This window comes from Malus domestica, chromosome 01 (genome assembly GCF_042453785.1).
Source record: "Malus domestica chromosome 01, GDT2T_hap1".
Classification (NCBI taxonomy): Eukaryota; Viridiplantae; Streptophyta; class Magnoliopsida; order Rosales; family Rosaceae; genus Malus; species Malus domestica.
In genome coordinates, this window is record NC_091661.1 from 31,767,926 (window position 1) to 31,788,679 (window position 20,754).

At 37.5% G+C, this 20,754-nt stretch overlaps 3 protein-coding genes across 4 annotated transcripts; all 3 read right to left on the bottom strand.

Annotated features, from left to right (window-relative positions):
• Positions 1 to 7,719: 7,719 nt before the first annotated feature.
• LOC103417891 (heavy metal-associated isoprenylated plant protein 9-like) lies at positions 7,720 to 10,609 on the bottom strand. Of its 2 annotated transcripts, none has more exons than XM_008356048.4 (5): positions 10,094 to 10,609; positions 9,699 to 9,876; positions 9,327 to 9,499; positions 9,129 to 9,219; positions 7,720 to 8,410 (listed from the first exon to the last, which is right to left on the bottom strand). In XM_008356048.4, exons 1-5 carry the CDS (start codon positions 10,112 to 10,114, stop codon positions 7,908 to 7,910), a joined length of 966 nt encoding a protein of 321 aa, XP_008354270.2. In that variant the 5' UTR covers positions 10,115 to 10,609; the 3' UTR covers positions 7,720 to 7,907. The 2 variants fall into 2 exon arrangements, with proteins under 2 accessions (XP_008354270.2, XP_070683171.1); XM_070827070.1 differs by having other exon boundaries at positions 9,966 to 10,440.
• Positions 10,610 to 13,509: 2,900 nt separating this feature from the next.
• LOC103444396 (IAA-amino acid hydrolase ILR1-like 5) lies at positions 13,510 to 16,251 on the bottom strand. The gene is made up of 5 exons (XM_008383323.4): positions 15,536 to 16,251; positions 15,293 to 15,418; positions 14,504 to 14,818; positions 14,160 to 14,288; positions 13,510 to 13,978 (listed from the first exon to the last, which is right to left on the bottom strand). The coding sequence occupies exons 1-5, from the start codon at positions 16,064 to 16,066 to the stop codon at positions 13,592 to 13,594; spliced, it is 1,488 nt and encodes a 495-aa protein (XP_008381545.4). The 5' UTR covers positions 16,067 to 16,251; the 3' UTR covers positions 13,510 to 13,591.
• A 125-nt stretch (positions 16,252 to 16,376) lies between these two features.
• Positions 16,377 to 19,929, bottom strand: LOC103444404 (NAC domain-containing protein 91-like). The gene is made up of 6 exons (XM_008383330.4): positions 19,466 to 19,929; positions 18,630 to 18,907; positions 17,525 to 18,082; positions 17,283 to 17,367; positions 16,915 to 17,177; positions 16,377 to 16,830 (listed from the first exon to the last, which is right to left on the bottom strand). Exons 1-6 carry the CDS (start codon positions 19,644 to 19,646, stop codon positions 16,531 to 16,533), a joined length of 1,665 nt encoding a protein of 554 aa, XP_008381552.1. The 5' UTR covers positions 19,647 to 19,929; the 3' UTR covers positions 16,377 to 16,530.
• Positions 19,930 to 20,754: the final 825 nt, after the last annotated feature.

The window sequence follows — 20,754 nt, forward strand, 5'->3', positions numbered from 1 at the left end:
GTCCATAGAAAATGAAGGCTTCAATAGTTGCACATATTTCTATATGAATGATTTAAATCGACAGAGTCTTGCAATTGTAGCATCTACATTTGAATCCAGATTGGCAGTCTTGCAATTGTAGCATCTACATTTAAATTAACATAGTCTTGCAATTGGCACATATTGCAATGGGTTTCTTAGCATATTGCAGCCCAAAAGTGTTAAAATGTTCAATTTTAGCCCAAAAACATAATATTTTAGTCCAAAAGCCCAAAAGCCCAAAATCATTTCGGGATTCCCGATTTGTCCCGAAATCCCGAAACTATTTCGGGATTCCCGAAAATTGGGATTCCCGAAAATTTGGTTTGGGATCGGTATTGAAATTGGGATTCCCGAAATTTTTGGTTTGGGAATCGGGACAAGGGTTTCGGTATGGGATCCCATACCGAACCACCCCTATATACAACAACAACAACAACAAAGTCTTTTCCCACTAAGTGGGGTCGGCTATATGAATCCTAGAACGCCATTGCACTCGGTTTTGTGTCATGTCCTCCGTTAGATCCAAGTACTCAGTCTTTTCTTAGGGTCTCTTCCAAAGTTTTCTTAGGTCTTCCTCTACCCCTTCGGCCCTGAACCTCTATCCCGTAGTCACATCTTCGAACTGAAGCGTCAGTAGGCCTTCTTTGCACATGTCCAAACCCCTTTTGTGTACGTGTTGGTGCTTCACCGCCCAACATTCTGTGCCATACAGCATCGCCGGCCTTATTGCCGTCCTATAAAATTTTCCCTTGAGCTTTAGTGGCCTACGACGGTCACCCAACACGCCGGATGCACTCTTCCACTTCATCCATCCAACTTGTATTCTATGGTTGAGATCTCCATCTAATTCTCCGCTCTTTTGCAAGATATAGATCCTAGGTAGCGAAAACGGTCGCTCTTTGGTATTTCCTGATCTCCGATCCTCACCCCTAACTCATTTTGGCCTCCATTTGCACTGAACTTGCACTCCATATATTCTGTCTTTAATCGGCTTAGGCAAAGACCTTTAGATTCCAACACTTCTCTCCAAAGGCTAAGCTTCGCATTTACCCCTCCTGAGTTTCATCTATCAACACTATATCGTTTGCGAAAAGCATACACCAAGGAATATCATCTTGAACATGGATCATCAATCATAAAATTTGTCACCTTTTGTTCCGTCCCATCATCAGGGTTTTTTTTTAATTTTTAATTTTATTTTTTTATATTATAAGTTTGAACAATTAAACTGAAGACTCACAAATGTCCCGATTAAAAAATGTGACTATGAGACGGAGGTCCAGGACAAAAAAGATAAAAGAAGACCTAGGAACACTTGGTTAGAAACTTTAAGAAAATATATAGTATTTGGAGCTAACGAAAGATATGACGCAAATTCAAACGCTGTGGAGTTCTAGTATTTGTACGGCCGATCGCATTTAATGGGATAAGTTTTTTGTTTTATATTATAGGTTATATGTCATTTGTCAGTTAAGATATTGATGCAGTGAAGCAACTATACCTAATAATTGCTAAAGAACTTAGATTTATGTCTAATTTTATCAAATTGTTTTCTTGCATTAGTTTATTTGTTTACCAATTTTATTATAATTTAAACGATATTTGTCTCAAAGCATTTTTACTGATAACGGGCTATATTCCATTGACTCAGCTTGAGCCTTGATCTGCAATCAATAGAATATTAATAATCTTAAATCAGGCAATTAATTAGTTAATCATCATTTGATCTCTTTTACGGATACAAAAGAGACTAATTAATCAACAAAAACCTGCTGCCTGCAATATAAAACTTGCATAATATATGATCCAAGATTACATATGCATGTATGACTAATTACGCGATAAATTAAACTAATAGAAGATTACTGCAGAAAACAGAATTTCATATACATACACCGTTTTCATGGAAGCATACTGCAGCATCCAAAAATGAATACGGATAAAGTAACCAAATAAAGAAGATATCAATGAAAGACGTGCAAATTAAGCAACCAATTAGAGAAAGAAAGCCGCCCAATCAATCTCAGGAGTGTATCCATCAGTGATGTACACTAGCTTAAAAATATAGATAAAAGGAAGAAGCAGCGTCGTGAGTGGAGGCCGGCCGAGAAGCTTGACGAAGATTATTCACGAGACCACGAAAACTGGTACTGTGCCGCCTTGGCGGTACGAGCTGCTCCGTCATCCTCGCAAGCGCTGCTGTGTACAACCCTAGCAGCTCTGCAACAATGCCTACCCTTATCATCCCTTCTTTTATGATTAATTTTCTCACCCCCACAAATTGTAGAGCCTCCGTTCAAGAGAGCGAGAGCGGCTACTGAGGGAGAGGTAGAGAGAGGTGTTGATTGGTAGGTAGCTATATAGTTAGCAATTACCGCGCCTTCAAAGCTTTGTTTCAAAGTCGTAGATGGTTGGTGACTTTACATATACCTTTTAGTTGTTGTAACGTGTGGGTTTATTTAGCCAAATTTGATTTTAAAGGTAATGGATATCAGGTGAGGTGACGGCAAAAAGTGCATATAAATCCATGTAGATTATGCATACAGATTATATTTTATCTCTGGTTGGATTTTTTCAACTTTCTAGTATCTTCTATTTATTTTCCGATCGAGTTAGGCGTAATGAGGATTGTGGACGAAAATTACCATATGGAGAGACTTCTTCACCCAGATTACGTACACGGTAATCACATTTCTGGTCAGCTTAGGCGTAAATTGTAATGATTAAAGTGGTATTAATCACGTTTTGTTTGCCTGGTTATAAGACTTGTGTTTGTACTCACCTCACCACTTTTTGTTGGCTGATGTGGCAAGAACCCAGTGGAGGGTTTTGGATGGATGTGCGTGAAGTGGCTTAAAAGTTAGAAAAGTTTTGCGTACTAACCATATTGTTATGCTTGAGAATTCGCATCAAATCAACAGGGGAAAATGAGGAAAATGCCATGTGGTTCTGCTTTATGTTGCTTCCCCACAAGTATCTATCTAACTTAACATATGTGATTTTCGTGCATTTGTACATGCATGCATATTTCATTTTATTTAGGTAGTATTACAATTCTGAATTGCAGTAAATTGGTAACTATATGGGCACATGATCATCATGCTGACCCTACCAAAGAGTTAACAAGGAATAAACTTGTCAAATCCTGCCAAATAATTTTGAATATAAAGAGAAAGAGGGGATAGATAAGACCAGTACCCAATTTCTTTTGACTACCAAAGTGAGAGGATATTGATCAATGGAGGAAGTCTGGTTTACAAACCACTACGGTGAGATTTTTACATATCGATTTGACTCGGTCTTCTTATTTTGGGTGTGTTATCACGAGTATATACTTATTTTAACTCTCTCTCAAGTAGAGGGATAGCTAAGTTTTAGCAGTAATTAAACAATACCTGCTTCTATTGGTATTTGGCAGATGATTAAATTCCACATAACTAAAGTACATAGTAGTTATCTAATCCAAATTACAACAAGAGGAAGGCAGCAAGCATTATCTTCCTTTACATTTTCTTATCGATCGTTGTATATAATCAATTAACGTTGAGCTTCAGCCTTGAGGGTAATGAATAGGACCTATTGAAGACTTTCTTCCATGGAGTCCATGCTTTCCAGCTCAAAGATCGAACCCTAATCAGAGCCAAAGAAGGCTTTGTGTATTTACCACTTGAAGTCTTATGAATAGGAGAAGGAGGAGAGGAAGGTGGTGGTGTTGTCACCGCCGGTGGTTCTGGTGATTGATCTTCTAAGGCAATGTTGTCTTCAGGGTTCCAAAAAGATGCGTGTTTTCTCTTGCTCCTTACAGTTGCAAGCACATCGTATTTGTTGCATATTCCCCATACCGTCACCTTTTGTTCGTTATAATTCACCTTCACTGAGTATATCCCTGCACGTACGTATAAACATTGTTACAACACAACATTAGTTAAGTTTTAGTTCACACGTTTACTGCTGCTTAATACCCCAACTGGACCAACCCAGACTGTAAAATGAGTGAAAACCCTAATGTATAGCCACAGGCCCACAAAAATTATCTAATTTCAGGCTGCAATTTTGAGAAGGGCCTAGGATATCAGACATAGTCAAACTAAACGACTGCTACTATAATGTCTCACTCATGACCTAGGCGGGCACACACAACACAACAAATTAAAACATGAAACTTGAGGGGATTGACCACCTTGCAATGTTGCATTGTTAGGTTGAAGAAAATGTTAGAAACTATTAGTACTTTAGATTTATATGTGCTATGACTTCCAACTGAAATACCTGAGAAAAATATCGACAATGGTGGCGCTTAGCAATATATCATAATATGTACTTATAGAGAGGTATAGTTTACCTTTGAGATGGGAGAGGGTCTTCTTTATTTTCTTCTCACATCCATGAGAATAGAGAGGAACCATCATCTCCACATACTGCGCCTCTACGTTTTTGCAGGCAGGAACAATTTGCATATCGGCCATATCCAAATCCAAACTCTAATTTAATTATATAAAGCTTCAAGATGTATGCATGCATGCAAGAGATTGTTGTTGCTGTTGTTCTTGCATGGTTTTTTGAGATGTTTCCCTTATTGTTTATCTCTATGTATCACATTTTCAAGGCTTTATATAGGATTAAGTTACTAGACATTGTAGGAGGTCGACGTCCTCAGCTAAGTATTCCTGGACATCTTTACAAAAGAAAGGGTATAGCTAGGCTGATCGAGTGTGGTTTTTTTTTTTATCATGGTTATGTTTAAGCTTTACCATGCACGGCTGCTGACCAATTCGTATGATTAAAGATTATTAAGCAATAATATTCCTGATTAAAGTTGATTAAAGATACTTTGATTAGAGAAAATCTTGGTTTGAATATTGGAAGGATGTGTCAGCAGCGCTTGGATATACAAAAAAAGTGCACTGTGTGTGTATATATATATGTATTCTCCCTTTCATGCATGCATGCATATCTGCAGGTCGTTCAGTTTTATATAGTTTTCAGATTATGACTCCCATGTGGCTTGTTTTCCTTATCAACCAAGTTTGGCTTTCAGACTTTGGAACTTTCAACAATACTACTTTTAATTATTAATTATCTTAATCCTGATTAACTTTAATAATATATCTCTCGATCATGTAATTCCTCTCGAGATAAAGCATTCGTACTCACGGCACCATGTCATCATTTTGCGCTCTTATTGGTTATGCCGCCATGCACATGCATGCAAGTTTTTTTTTTTTTTAAATTTCTTGATCGTACCATAACAGATGAACCCTAACATCCCTCAAATGCCTAAAAGTCTAGAAAGTACCAATATTGAAAAACACTGGATATAACTATACTAGCTAGGCTAGTCCCACAGTAAAAGTGGTTTTGTAGCTACTTTGGGGATTTGTTATATTTTGCATTGGGACTTAATTTTCCACTATGGTACTGTTTGGTACATGGGACGAGACAGAACGAAGTGGGATGAGGCGTTCTGTCCCACGTTTGTTGCTTCTAAAACGGGTGGAATGCGCTGTTTCACGGGACGAATTTTGGGTGAATTTTCGCCCTTGGAACGACTCGTTCCACATCCGTGGAACACAAAATTATAACATATTCGTCTCCTTCTTCTTCCTCATTGTTTCCATCTGAAGGCATCTTTACTCCCTCTCCGTTCCTTCCCGTCCTGTCTCATCCCGTCCCGTTCCGTCCCGTCCAGTCTGTATACCAAACGATACCTACATGAATTATAAAAGGAGAAGTATTTTGTTTGGTAAGATTACACAATGTATCTATATAATCGTCTATGTCTTACATAACTAACATTTGATATTAACTAAGACATATTGTTAGTCAAGCATAGTATTTCGAATTAAGATTCTCTCACTCCAAATTCACCTCCTCTTTCTTTTCTTTTTATTTGAACGGTTACGATTAAACCAACATCTTGTATTGAATTTTTTATAAACAAAAAAAAAGAAAAAAAGGGTGAGAGAAATCAGAAAAGGGAGCATTTGAAGTAGAGAAAAATCCTACTCCTCTCACACAGAGGGGACGATTGCTTTGAGTTTTGTAATCACAACATTTCCTCCTCCTTTGGCCTTTTGGTTACCCGACCGAGCTCACATTGTATGTCTTCCACTTTTGAGAAGCAAATGACATGCATCGGTCGGCCTGCCTTGTTAGGCTTGTTTTGTTAATGCGACAAATAGACAGGTGCGATGGCATCACCGTCTCTGCCACGCTAGAGTATTTGATTGTGGGTCCCGCCCATGACTCTCTTTTGACGTTTTGCCCTGGTGGCACTGTTTTGGCTTATTCAGATGACTCGGATTTCAAGTACTAACAGTTGGAGGCCACCATGTGAAACCCACACCACACCTCTGTTTTTATCTCAGGGAATCTCGACGGCCCCAATCAGATTTGTTTCCTGTTAACGACTTATCCATATTACATGTGACATGCACAAACACAAAACCTAATTTTTGGATTTAATTACGTTAATTAATGGATAAAAAGATTAGATAATATGTTGGCATTACGTCCTTGATTAATTTGTAAACCAAAGACAAATGATTGCAACAAAAAACATTTGTTAGTCATCATGAACTGAATATTCACGAGTCAGAAACTATTTCCTTTAAGAAAAATGGTAAGGAGACTTAAAAGTAAGACTGATTATCTGTCATTTCATGTTTTAATATACATTTTATAATGTTGGCACATATATGAACGTTAAGTTGTAAGGTTGCAGAAAATCAATGAAGAATCTCACTTTGAGAGAGTTTGCTTAGTGTTTATGTTCCTCTAATCCATTTCGTGTAGTTTTCACTTAAGTGGGCATCTCATGAGACATGATCTAACCGTATGATATTAACATGCGCTGCATGCATGAAAAAATAGCACACAAATCTTGTGTAATTCTTGTTCACTTGCTTTGGTTGTTCCAGCATTTGCTTGACCTGGTTCAATTTTTTGAGCGAGTGATTTGTGATGTATATGAAACAGACCATGTGACGTCATATTTAACTTTTTTTAAAATTAAAATAGCTTAAAAAGCCAACTTTTACGTAACTAAAGCTAACCCTCTGTGCCGCCTTGCATGTTTACAAATACCAGAAATTTATTCTTCCTACAATATGCATGTGTACCTATTTTATTATGTATTTATATAATTCATTTACATTTTATAAAACGTGAATAAGTAGCTATGTAATATGATAATAAAAGAGTAAATTGTAGCTATGGTCCCTTAACTTTAACTCAATTGGAGCAATGGTCCTTCAACTAAAAATCCATTACCATTGGTCATTCAACTCATCAAAACATGCAGCTATGGTCCCTCAACTAAAAATTCATTACCTTTGATCCCTCAACTTTAATTCAACTGGAGAAATTGTCTCTTAACTTTAACACAATTGTAGCAATGGTCCTTCCAACATAACTCGTTTTGACAAAATTTTTGACGTAGTTAATGAAAAGGACCATAATTACTCACTTTGATGAGTTGAGAGACCCTAATTATATAAATGGTTATTCCAACATAACTTATTTTGACAAAATTTTGAAGAAATTGATGAAAATAACTATAGCTACACATTTTGATAAGTTGATGGACCAATGGTAATTGATTTTTTATTGAATGACCATTGCTCCAATTTGATTAAAGTTTAGAGACCATTGCTACAATTTACTCATAACAAAATGATTAACTATCTTATTGATCAATTTGTAGGAAACGTATATTATATTTATTCCACTTCATATACCATATCCACCAAATTAACTCAAAACTTGTCTAAAATTCTGGTCACGAGTGGTGGCACTTTATATATTACATAATTAAGTAACATAATAACATTTTAATACACTGTTATTATGGAATATTGAAGGATTATTGATCGTGATCAAGTTGTTCATGAAATGCAACACGCATTGGGATTCTCATCACTGAACAGCTGAGGAGGTGGGATTCTCTCAATCACGAAAAGAGGTTGATAATAGTACTGCATCATTCTTTTCATCTGTTCCTCATCCATGCCACTATTTACGTAACTGCCACTCATCATCTCTCCCACCTTCTTCCCCTCTTCTTTGTTCTCCTGGCCACCTTTCTCCTCCTCCTTATTATTACTTTCTCCCCCGTCAGCTCCGCCCTCTTCTTTCTTTCCCTCCCCTTCTGCCGGTTTATCCTCTTCTTTTTTCCCTGCATTTTCTTCTTTCTTCTCCTCTTCGGGTTTTGCTTCTTCTGCAGCTGGCTTCTCATCTTCTTTCTTCTCGGGTTCGGGCTCGGGTTGTGGGACTATTCGGGCTTGCTTCTTGGTTCGTCTATACACATACTCTACTAGCTTGTCCCCGTCCATGGTCCCTGTCACCATTACCTTCCCGCTACTATGATCAGTCACAGCACTTTGCACTCCTGCAGTTAATTTATCAATTAGTTTAACAGACAAGACACCGTGCAAAGATAATTTCTTTTATCTCAAGCAATCATGTATATATTGAAAGCTATCGACCAAAAACTATATATATGTTGAGGGCTAGTGGATTTTACATACAAAATGAGCTGGATAGATAGCCCCAATTATTGGAAACATAGAAAAGGAGTTTTGTGCAATTTTTTGTTTAAGTCGCATCTAACCTATTGGACCACGTCAGACAGGACCCAAAATTTTGTAGTTTTAGGTCAGAATGCACCCTTATTTGGAAAAAAATTTAATTGTGACGGGAACACAAGTGGTACACCACATGTTTTAATTGGAACGGTGGAAATTTTTATTTTTTAAGTTGTTAACTTTTTAGTACACATATCTCATCATTTGTATAGTGATGTGTGGTGTACCATTTCGTGTACCGATCACATTGAAAAATCTCTCCCTTATTTGAAGTAATATTTTGGCACTTCCCATTTTTATTTGCCATTTCAGAAAATGGCACCATGTGCTATGACATTGTAAACTACACTCTACGCCGTAGTAATTTTTTGAGTTATTTTTCAGTGTGATTAACACTGTCGCGTGAAGGTGTGATAGTCGTACCACGAATTTAACCCACATTAGTTGTAATTAATACAAAGGGTACCGTTTATAATTCGGTTTAACTCAAATATAAAGAGAAGAAAAAAAGAGGATATATACCTCTGAGTTTGAGTATCTTTTTCTTGAGTTGCTCTGCACAGGCCTCACAGTGCATGTTAACTTCGAGTTCTACAGTTACAAGTCCACTAACCTGAAGCAATAAGAAACCACCCTTATAAGTTCACTGTTTTAACAAATGTAGTTTAATTTTCTTCAATGTGATTTGATTAATTTTGATTAATAAGGTTTCGGTTGGACCTGTGAGGCAACAACTTCTGGAATGGGTTCACCCTCAGCAGCTGGTAATGGGGACAAGACTTTTGCTTTTCTCTTGGTTTTCTTCAAGATTTCGTTGCACACTGCCTGAGGCTCCACTATTCCCTTTATGGTCACTTCATTTTTAGCCATATCTATCACAACCCCCTCCACTCCTGCATTTTAAAAAACAAATTGTAATAACCATGCACACCAACTATAAACATACAGAGCAAAAAAAAGAATTTTCCAACGGGGTGAGACTGTGTAATACGCTTAAGAAACCGCCAGAGTGCTATATCTGTCTTAAATAATTTCCCCTTGTAAAAAAAAAACAGTGAGAGAGAAAAGAGGTGGGAGAATGAGAGGAACTACCTCTAATTCTCATGATGGACCTCTCAATCTTCTTTGCACATCCCACACAGTGCAAGTTTACAAACAACACGAAGGGAGAAGGAGGCTTTGGCTCTTCCTTTTTCTCCTCTTCTTCTTTCTTTTCCTCTACTTTCGCCTCGGCCTTCTCCTCTGGCTTAGGCTCTGCCTTAGCTTGTTCCTATCCAACAACAAAGAGTTGATAAGCATTACATTTCACAGTTTTACGTGTGTGTCAAAATATTTGTTTTGTGTTTTTGATGACTTAACTTATATCAAATTGTTATTTGCAGAAACGAGAAATGGCGTCTTTCGTAACGAAGCCAAACAGTGTTGTTACAACAAACTCATGCAGATCCATACAAGCCAATTAGAAAACATTAATGCAATCCACTAACCTGCTTAGCGTCTTCACCCATTTGTTATCTTACTGAATTATGAGTATGAACTTTGAGTTCCCCGAAATTGAACAGAAAAATGTAAGAGCAGAAGATAGAGAGAAAGAAGGGGAGAAGCCTAGAAGAGAAGAGGGTGTTAATTTATATGCAGGTGAGAGGAGTGAGAGACTGACGAGAGAGTAAGATGGATGGACGGTTCCAGTTGGGATATTAGAATATAAAGTGAGTGTGTTACTCTACAGCACATGCAAAGCCACTAAATTATACAAAAGGGAGCTCTTAATATAATGTTTCTTTTTGAACTCTTGTTCCAATCTCCATGGCAGAGAAGGTAGAAAAAGAGAGAGGAGATAACAGTGGAGCAGATTTGGCAGATTTATAGAGCAGCAGGGAGAGGTGAATAGATAGAGAGGAGATGGAAAGAAAAAGAATGAGAGGAAAAGATAACCACTTGAAAAAAACAAAAGGATAATAATTCCATGACCCACCGATTGGTGGATTTTTCATGACAAAGGTGGTGAAGTGTCACACATGTGTAACCATTTTATTCTTATTTGGACAACCTGGATACCTTTGGTCCTTAAGCAAATTATTCAAAGAACTGAGTAAATTTCTCACAAGGAGAATTTTTTATTACAAACTAATTATGCAGTACTATTTTGAAAAAAAATTAACACATGATATAACGTAACTTTTTACAAACTAATTATGTAGTACTATTTTGAAAAAAATTAACACATGACATAACGTAATTTTCTTGGAACATTTCAGTTATAGGTAATCTGGTAGAGCATGATAAACCATTCGTTATCACCGGTTGATCATCTATTTATGTGCCACTTCACTGATAATCTAAAGCAAGTTGTGGTTCTTATAAGAATATGCAAAGTCACTTAAATTTTCAATGAGAGACATTGCTCCACACCTACACATGCCCCTCACATATTACGACACTTAAACATGCTTGGACATAAAAATCGCTTAACTTTCTGATTAGAGACAACCCTCCAGACCTAACATAAGACTCGATGATCATGCCTTACTTGGGACGATCAAATTAAACAAGTAAATGTATGTACACTATTCTGGGTATCAGCTGTTCAGCATGCTTCATTACTGTATTTAGACCATATATGATGACCAACTTTCATGGTGGTCCTAATTAATTTAGCCATTAACTGTAGGAAGAAATAAGAATAAATTAAGCTACGTGCAGATAGAGGAAACGATGATTTAATTTTAAACTAATCAAAGTGTTTTAAACTCTTAAACAAACCTCCTAATTAAGCAAAGAGAGTTCCAATTTTCATGAATCATACATAACTGAGTTGGGATGTATGAAGCGTGGGGATGCGAAATTTTGCATTCTAAGTTTTCGTGTTATTTCCAAATAAAAAATATATATACATACGAGCCAGCTATAGTAAAGTTGATCTCACATGGGTTGCTTCCTCCATATCACAAAGCTTAGTCCTCCTTTTAATCTTTGTCAATTTTTCTTTCTTTTGATCGATGTTTCTTCAGGTTATTGAAAACGCTTCTTTCTCTCTTTCTCTTTGCTGAATATTCAAAAAGTTCTCACTTCCATGCACCAAGAGAGTGACGGGCCTGGTTATTTCACGACAAACTTTTGAGTGTGACACTCTATTATTATATGAAATACAGATTGTTGACGCATATGAGTGAACATGTAATATTTGGAAGCCTGAAAACAACATTACTCCTATTTCACCTAGCAAGTTATTAAATTACGATGATAAATAAGAGAGTTGATATGTTATCAACTTGGAGTATAATATTGATGAATAATATACAATTACATGAGTAAATTTATAATATCACATGACAAGATCACAACAATCTAAAACATTACACCTATTTCACCATACAACTTTATCAAACTGCAACTAAATGGATATAATTATAGCCTTATGGTAGATTAAGTGTGTGTGTGTGTATATATATATATATGAGTTTGGTGCATTTAATTATCCATTTTGGTTCATATACCTACTTCTATCAAATCAAATGCCAACCAAGCTTTTGAAAGGAAAGCTGAAAACTGCTGATTCTCCATTCCTTTGTTAGGTTTTAAATACAGAAACTTTGAAGAAAAAGAAGATATCAATCTTTTCTTTCGTACCAACATTCAGAAAGAGGAGACCCAACTTACCATGCATGCATGGTGGTGACACGTGGGAGCGAGTCAGCAACAGCAACAGCATCAGTAACAGCAACAGAAGTCCCTTCCCAGCGGAAAAGTTTGGTGACTGATTTCACAACCACTAAAAATAATCAAAGACATAATTCACCGCAACCAACAACATAATCTTTCCAGTCTACGGCCTCATGCAGCTCCCTAATTAAAGTTTAATCAGCCAAAAAGAAGGCAGACCAAATCGAATTCAGGTTGACCTCTTTGATTATCTTTTATCCATTATCAATAAAAATTGGAAATATTAGGTTACGTAGGGGAGAATGATTTGTCCTCTGAAAAAGTTTATGCATCAATTAGGGAAGAGATTCTGTTTAATCAAAGCACAAAATTAAGTGCGGTCCAATGCATGATCGATGGGCGGTTAGAAGAATCTAGACGATTGCTTGGCTTAGTTAGTAAAGTAATCACAATCAACCACGCAATTATGTTTTTTTTTTAATGTTAAAACCATCCAATTATTTTTGGATTGAGTTGTTTCTAGTACAAAATTCACCTGATCTAATGATCCCATAAACATATAAATATTAGAGCATTATCATTATTTTTAGTTGTATATTTAATAGAGATTTTGAAAGAGTGTTAAAATTCGAATTAGAATTTTAAAGAAAATAAAAATTTAGGAGAATTTATTTAGAATTTTAAATGTCTATAAAAGTGCAGGTTTAATAAATCAGAATTTGATTTTAAATTATTTTAAAAGATATGAATGTTACTGGATTTTGAGGGATTTCATAATGTATTTTAAGCTTTAAAACATTTAGTATGCAATTACGAATTGCCCCGATGATTAAGGCCTCCTGTCCAACCTAGTACATCTTGGGTCAAACCCTTCCCCTCCCCTAGTGTAGATTAGTGTACAAATGCAGTGTCTTCCTTCTCCAACCACCCACAAAAGACCTAAAAGTCAGCAAACTTGATTAAACCAAACACCATCTTTAAAATAAATCAAACTTATAATCATGGATCCATGGCAACTGTTTATGGGGATACTTTGGGAGTTTACATGGACTAAGGAATGGTTTGTTAAGCCTGGTCCACCATACAAAAATCCATTCACATGGGCTCAAAGATTGGGAAGGAGACTCGAACCAGGACTTCGGATGCAAGGGAAAATTCTTGGGAAGGAGATTCAAACTAGAACTTCGGTGCAAGGTCAAATTCTTAACTAAGCGAGTTACAAACTATTTGCAAATTCACATTTCACAAAAGTTATTTCTTTTATGTTATTTATAAATTTCTCCATGACAGTATGCAACCATCAAGGCTTTCTCCAATCGCTCTTAAATTTCACCGTGTACAGAATGTTGGTGCTCGTCCAAATAACTCTCCGCCAAGGCAGCGTGTAATGCTGCCCCAATCGGAAGCACATCCTCATCAAGAAAGAAGTAAGGCGAGTGCGGCGAGTGAACTGAACCCACTTCCTCATTTCCAATTCCAATGCTAAGCATGATTCCAGGAATAAACTGCTGATAGAAGGCAAAGTCTTCACCTGCCATCACTTTCTTGCACAACTTCACATTCTCGGGACCAAGCAAAAGTTTTCCAACCCTCTGTGCCTGCATATGCAAGCTTTCATCGTTGACAACAGCAGGCAATGGTGGGTATTCTTCATCTTTCGTGTCAACATATGCGTTACATCTATGCACGGCTGCCTGTCCTTCAATAACCTGCAAGAAATCCCAATTTATGAACCGAATGCTTCACTCGTTTATTTCTTTGTTCTTTCAAAACAAGCTAGTTGATAGTCTCCCTATTTACTGATGAGTGATGAAAGAAACATCCGGCATTATTTCTACTAAGTCTAACTGTCTGATGGAACGAGGTTAAAGAACAATGTATGTCGTTTACCTCTTTCAATCGCCTCCTGAGTAAGTACAAGCCTTCAGTTGTAAGACTCCTCAAAGTGCCCCCAAATACAACATACGATGGAATTACATTCGATGCAGTCCCACCTCTAACATAAGTAACAGATAGGACCTTCAGCGCAGAAAACCAACTGTTAGCAATATGCTGCAGTGGATTGTTATTTTTCCTTCTATATGCCTAGTTCTTTCATATCCAAAACACGTTTAAAGTTTACCAAATTGATAAAACAATGAGGGATCAGTTTGACAAACAATGGAAATTGCAATGAAACTAAAGCTACGATATCACCAGAAAAAGAATTCTCATCTTCTTTTAAAGGCACGTACTTGGCTATGGAGGGGATCAGTTTCTCTTGAGATGAGCTGTTGCAACGCCAAAATTGCAAATGAGGCAGCAAGTACTGGATCAGCAGTATTGTGGGGTTCTGCAGCATGCCCGCCTATCCCGACTATTTTGGCTTCAAACATGGAAACAGCAGCTAAGAGCGGTCCTGCAATCGATGCTACAGTTCCTGTGGGTATTGTATAATCAACGTGCATCCCAAATATCGCTTCAGCTTCACCAAGAGCACCTCCTTTTATCATTTTGGAGGCACCAGCACCTCCCTCCTCACCAGGTTGAAAAATAAGTCTCACAGTTCCCTTCAACACCAACATATGTAAGGAAGTTTTGCGCAAAATTTTCTCATTGTATCACAATTTGCAATTTTTCATTGCTGAAAATTATGGTCTCAACAGAAAGATTGAAACTTTGAACTCAGAATCTCAAATTCGAATTCACCTTGTTGCACGACATAAAACCTCACTAAATTGCTTTTACAAGATATATATTCTACACTACCCTAATTAACAGGAAAGAGGATTCGAACTTATGTGCAACGGGGCGAGAACACTGCCCTAGCCAATCGGCATAACCCATGTTCAAAAAGTTATGCTCTCAACAGAAAAATTGAAACTTTTAACTCAGAACCTCAAAATGCACATTCACTTTGCTGCAAAACATAAAACGTAACTGACCATTTTTTATATTCTAAACAATGTACGGAAAGGGAGATTCGACCTTGAGTCAAAACGTTAAACTGAGCTAACTCGCATCTGCTAAAACGTAAAACTGACCTTAAGTTTATCTTTTCGTTGATTAAGCAACTTAGCAGCGCCAAGAAGCATGGTGGTGTGAGCATCATGTCCACAGCCGTGCATTTTCCCATCAACCTTACTCTTGTGCTCCCACTCCACAAGCTCCTGCACATCACCACCACCACAAAATCCACCAAAAGCTAAACCTTAAAATTCACAATAAATTAAAGACAACTTCCTCAGAGAATCAAAACAAAAAAACAACAAGTTCCCGGATATTACTTGCAACGGCAGGGCGTCCATGTCGGCTCGAAGAGCAACAACGGGGCTCGAACCGGACCCGATTTCTGCAACAATTCCGGTTTGGGCAATTGGGTAGTTGTAAGGGATGCCGAGCCGATCCAGTTCTCTGCGCAGAAGAGCGCTGGTGTTGTGCTCTTGGAATTTGAGTTCTGGGTTTTCATGGATTTGCCTTCTTATGGAGATTAACCAGTTTTTATCCTGCTGGGCTGCGCTCAGAAGCTCTTTTGCGTAGCGGGTTTGATCAGGAGCGCCATGGGGGATACCAAGAGAAAGAGAAGTGAGTAAGAGTACTAAAACGAAGAGAAAATTGGCAATCGAACAAGAACGCATCTCTGTTTGTTTGACGGAATTGCGGAGATGCAAGTCAACAGTTGCAGTACCAGAAGGGGTTGACGATAAGGGAAGGACGGGTACAACCAGCAATTTATATACTAACTTGTAAAGTGTGGCGCGCGGTATCCAAACAAATACAAACGGTCGTAGGAGGAAGTTAAAAATGTACACGGTCATATAGGAAGTTAAAATGTACGACACATCGTGATTGATGTGGAGTTAAAAGGGTTTGACTGTGTATGGTAGATGTGATATACCTTCAGAGTCACATTTCAATGTAAGTTAGGAGAAATTTTTACTTGTGATAGGAACGCTGATGGTACATCATGTGTTGTTATATAAGAACACGTGATGTACCATCTTCTGTGACGATCACAGTGAAAAATCTCTAATAAGTTAGTTTCTCTCGATGAATTGCATAATATCGATTGCACGAAGGGTATTAAGTTAACAGAAAAAAGAACAATTTCTGATAAAGAATTGCAGCTCAACTAAAAGTTCATAGTTTTATTTATGGAAAACCCTCAAAATTGTTAGCTGCTGTACATAATCACACGAGGGCTCTCAACCTGTAAAATCTATGCTGTGTTTAGCCTCACAAAAATTAAACAACCCCCTAAAAGTGGTGTTTAGGCAGTATGCTAGGCCGCGAAAGGTCTTCCGACGGCTTCAAAACTAATGAAATCCCTATAAGCTAGCAAGATTATGAAGCAGCATGCAACCACAACTACCCTAAAGAGAAAGGCAAAGGACCACATAGATTGACCGGCAGGAGAGGCCTTCAACAACAGAGAAGGCACCCTTTTGCCGGTAACAATTCTGCCCTCCGTAGTCAAGTTTGGTCTTGTGGGCACGGTTCCTTTTTCTGATAGATCAATGTCAGCACTAATACCATCAGTGGCAACAGCACCAATAGGTTTCTTTTTGTTATTGCTTATCTCCTGCAAACAGCGTTAAACTCATTACCAACCCCTGAACATATGTCATCAAATTTTGACATTATTTGTGCTTCACAAACTTCTCACCTCCATGGCTATTGGTTTTATTTCATTGTCTTCTGGTCTACTGCTGCATTGGAGTTGCAGAAATGTAGTCTCAAGTATTAATCTTCTATTCGCATCACCTTGTGTCACAAAGCTCTCTGCGCTAGTCGGATTTTGTGTTTGGCGAGCCCTAAGCCTGATTCCAGGTCCAGCATCGCGACTGATAATTGCATTCAAATGAGCAGCATCGCAACTGATAATTGCATTCAAATGATTGCTTGTTACCTCAGACCTTGAGGATTGGCCTGCAGCAAAAACCAAATGGAGAAGCATTCCGTTAATAACATTCATCTAGAACACCATCCACATATCTCTTACACTCATCCATGTTAATACTAAAAAAGACTTACCATAATTTTCTGGAATTGACATCAATGGACCATTTCTGTCAATATTCCCCTCAGGCTGAACAGGATTTTGAAGCTCTGTCTCGAACTGTATGAAATGAGATCAGTGAAACCTTAATTTTCTAGAGACAAATATTTAAAAGAACATGAATGCTGCAGATATGTACAACTGCAAGTTGGGAGGCAAGCCTTAAGAAGACGATTTTTACTTGAAGTTATAAAGTAACATGAAATCTTCTACTCACCGGTAATTCAGCTGCTCTTCCATCGACATCAATCTGCTCCCCTGAACTGTTGAAAATTGAGCTCAAGAACTCAGATACATATGTTTCTTGCTCATTGGTTCCATATGGAAACTTCACCCCCTGATGACCATCGCTAAAGTCATTCCTGCCATAGTAACCGAGCTCTGCGTGCATCTGCGAGTGCAATGGGGAAAAAAGTGGCTCTTGTGGGGGATCATAAAACATGTCTAATCCCCCCAGCGGCATATTCAGTTCATCTTCTGCATCATAACCATTACAGTTGTTGCTAGGGAACTCAATAGGTGGTAGAGGCGGTAGAGTGTCTGATCCCATCGCATTACAATTATCAGCAGAGGTGCATTCGACTTTGGTAAGAGGCCTTTCATCTTGCCTTTCAAGAGATGGTGATGTTGGAAGCGGTGCATGATCAGACTGTACGTCTTGAGGAGAAGATAGGGCAGCGGTGGAGGATGAAACAGTAGGTTCAGCTTCATCAAAGTTTAAATCTTCGATAGTCTCATCTTGTTTTTTAAACAAGCGACAAAGGACAAAGGAACTCTGCATAATAACATGGACATAACATCAGATTTGTAATTGAAAGTTTAGTCATTTTACATTGCCAGTCAGTGATCTGAGCATATGTGCTTCGGAGACCTACGAAAATGCAATATACAAACGCACACGCAGACCAATTAAATAACTTCAATTGAAAAACATAACTTATTTCCATACAAAGAGACTCTATTGAAGATTGAGATTTATCACTTTCTCAATAACACTTAGTAACTAGGTCATACATACAAAAAAAATTACTTTCCTAATTACCAAGAAATGAACATCTTTTTTTCTATCAGTTATGATAAGACATCCAATCCATCCGTTTTACTCAAACCGGTTATACGATATTTCACCAAAACTAAAACCCCACTAAGTAATAGATTTTGACTAAATTATACAAAGCACACACTTAAACTGATTGCACAAACTACGAATTTTCAAGACTTTGGTGTCCAAATGTGCTCATAGAATCAATTAAATATCATAAACTAAGTAATCAGACAACTAAGAAGTAAGAAGCAAAACAAAAGTTGAAGAGAAAACCAACCTGACCAGGATTTGTGCCATCAAGCTCCTTCTGTGTCGTACGATACTCGTGCATAACCCAATTCGTCCTCTTACCCTTGGGAGCACGCCCGGTATGGAAGACCAATGTCTTTTTCATTCCAATCAAGATTTTGTCCGACTTGATTTGACGATCTTTTCCGGTGGCCTTCCAATACCCTTTAATTGTAGCCCTGTTCAACCTGTGCCCATTTGGGTACTTCCTGTCCTGTGGACAGAAGAAGAACCATTGCGGATCGGTTGTCTGTATCACTGATAAATCTGCAGCGCATCATAAACATAACATTGAGCAAAAATATACAAAACTGAAAACCCGAAAAATATGTAATTGGTGAGAAAAACAAGTTGTTGCCACCAAAAGTTGATAATTTTCCCTAAGTTACAACAATTCATCAAATTCTCTGCCTAATTACAACTCAATAAGACATTAATGGATTGTTTTTATGATAAGCCGATAATCATAAGCAAAGTTTAAGCATTTTTTACCACATTCTATCAAAAAACCCCAACAGAAAAAGTACATATTGTTAAAAAGTCACTGATAAATCTGCAGCATAAATAAGCGTAAACATTGAGCAGAAACAAAACCCAGAAATTGAAGACCCTCAAGTTAGATAATTGGTGAGAATATAGAGAACTTGCTGCTACAAAAAGTTCATAACTTTCCCAAAGTTTCAATAATCCAACAAAATCCCAGCTTAATTACAACGAAATGGAAACTAAATAGTGAATTTAACAACTAAATAACACACTAATGGAAAGCTAAGAGATTATCAGGAAAATGTGAAAGCTAAGAGATGAAGAAATAAAATTTAATACCAGGCAAATCCCAGGGCTCCCATTTGCAAACATCAATCTCACGAATAACAGCCACTTGTCCATGATTGCCATTGATTTTCGACCTCAAATAATAATCAATCAACTCCTCGTCCGTCGGCCGAAATCTGAACCCCAGTGGCAGACTATCCATTGACAGCGTCTCCATATCCGCCACCAGCATTCACCGTAACTCTAGAGAGAGAAACAGAGAGACAGAGAGACTGAAGAAAAACCAAAAAATCTAGCTTTTTCCAAGAACCCAAAACTTTTTTCCAGAAACCCAAAAGAAAATCCGAGGAATCGGATAGATTATCGAATTCGAAATGGAGATTTTGGTGTTCTGATATCAGATGTGGACCATCTCTCTCTCTCTCTAGATTTTTTTTCTTTCAGCAGAGTAAAGAAGAAAAGTGAGAGACTACTGAGACAGGAGAGAGAGAGAGACACACAGTTTATATATATATTTACCGAGTCTACCAACCCTCGTTTAAATTCCACGTAATACCGCGTCCGAGAAATTAACAGGGGTATTTAATGCCACATAATTACGAAAGTACCACTATTCGTATGTAATAAGTGGTGCCTGAACAGAGCGCGTTTGGGTAGGAGAAGTGATTTTGAGTGATCGTAGGGGTATTATGGATAATTTACAAAGCGTTGCGATGAAGGTATCGCGGGAGGATTGTGCATGGAAGCCCGGTCCCGCTACGAAACTGCTATGAACTTTACCCTAATTTTTCATATATTTATTTTTGTATTTAACAATTTAATTGTTCTTATGTATAACAAAACTAAATAATATTTAAAACAAATTAAATTTGGTGGCCTGAGAAAGGAGAAAGAGACTGATGGGGACTAGATGAACACAGCCATTGTCCATGGATTTGTGGTGTAGTGATAGTGAGATGATACTTTGTCGTTAAGGAAATTAGTATACATGATTTCTTTTACAATGTGCGGAATTACATTTTGAGAATGTGGCTTATTTTCATGGTATGGTATTCGATTATCGTTTTCGACGACATTTATGGTTATTTACGTATGAATTTACTAAATTGGTGTCGATCGCCTTTAACATAACACGCGAGATCATTATGTGCGAAATATTTTTCCTTTTTTTTCTAAGCGGTAATTTTTTACTAGTAAATGGATGTAACCAAGTATAATACGGTCTATTAGTATTTTTTTTACTTGTAAATGAGAGATCTTAAGTTGAAATCTTGTGGATGACGAGTTTGAAATAATTTAATGTAAATATATCGTTTTATCAAAACAAGAAAAAATGAATG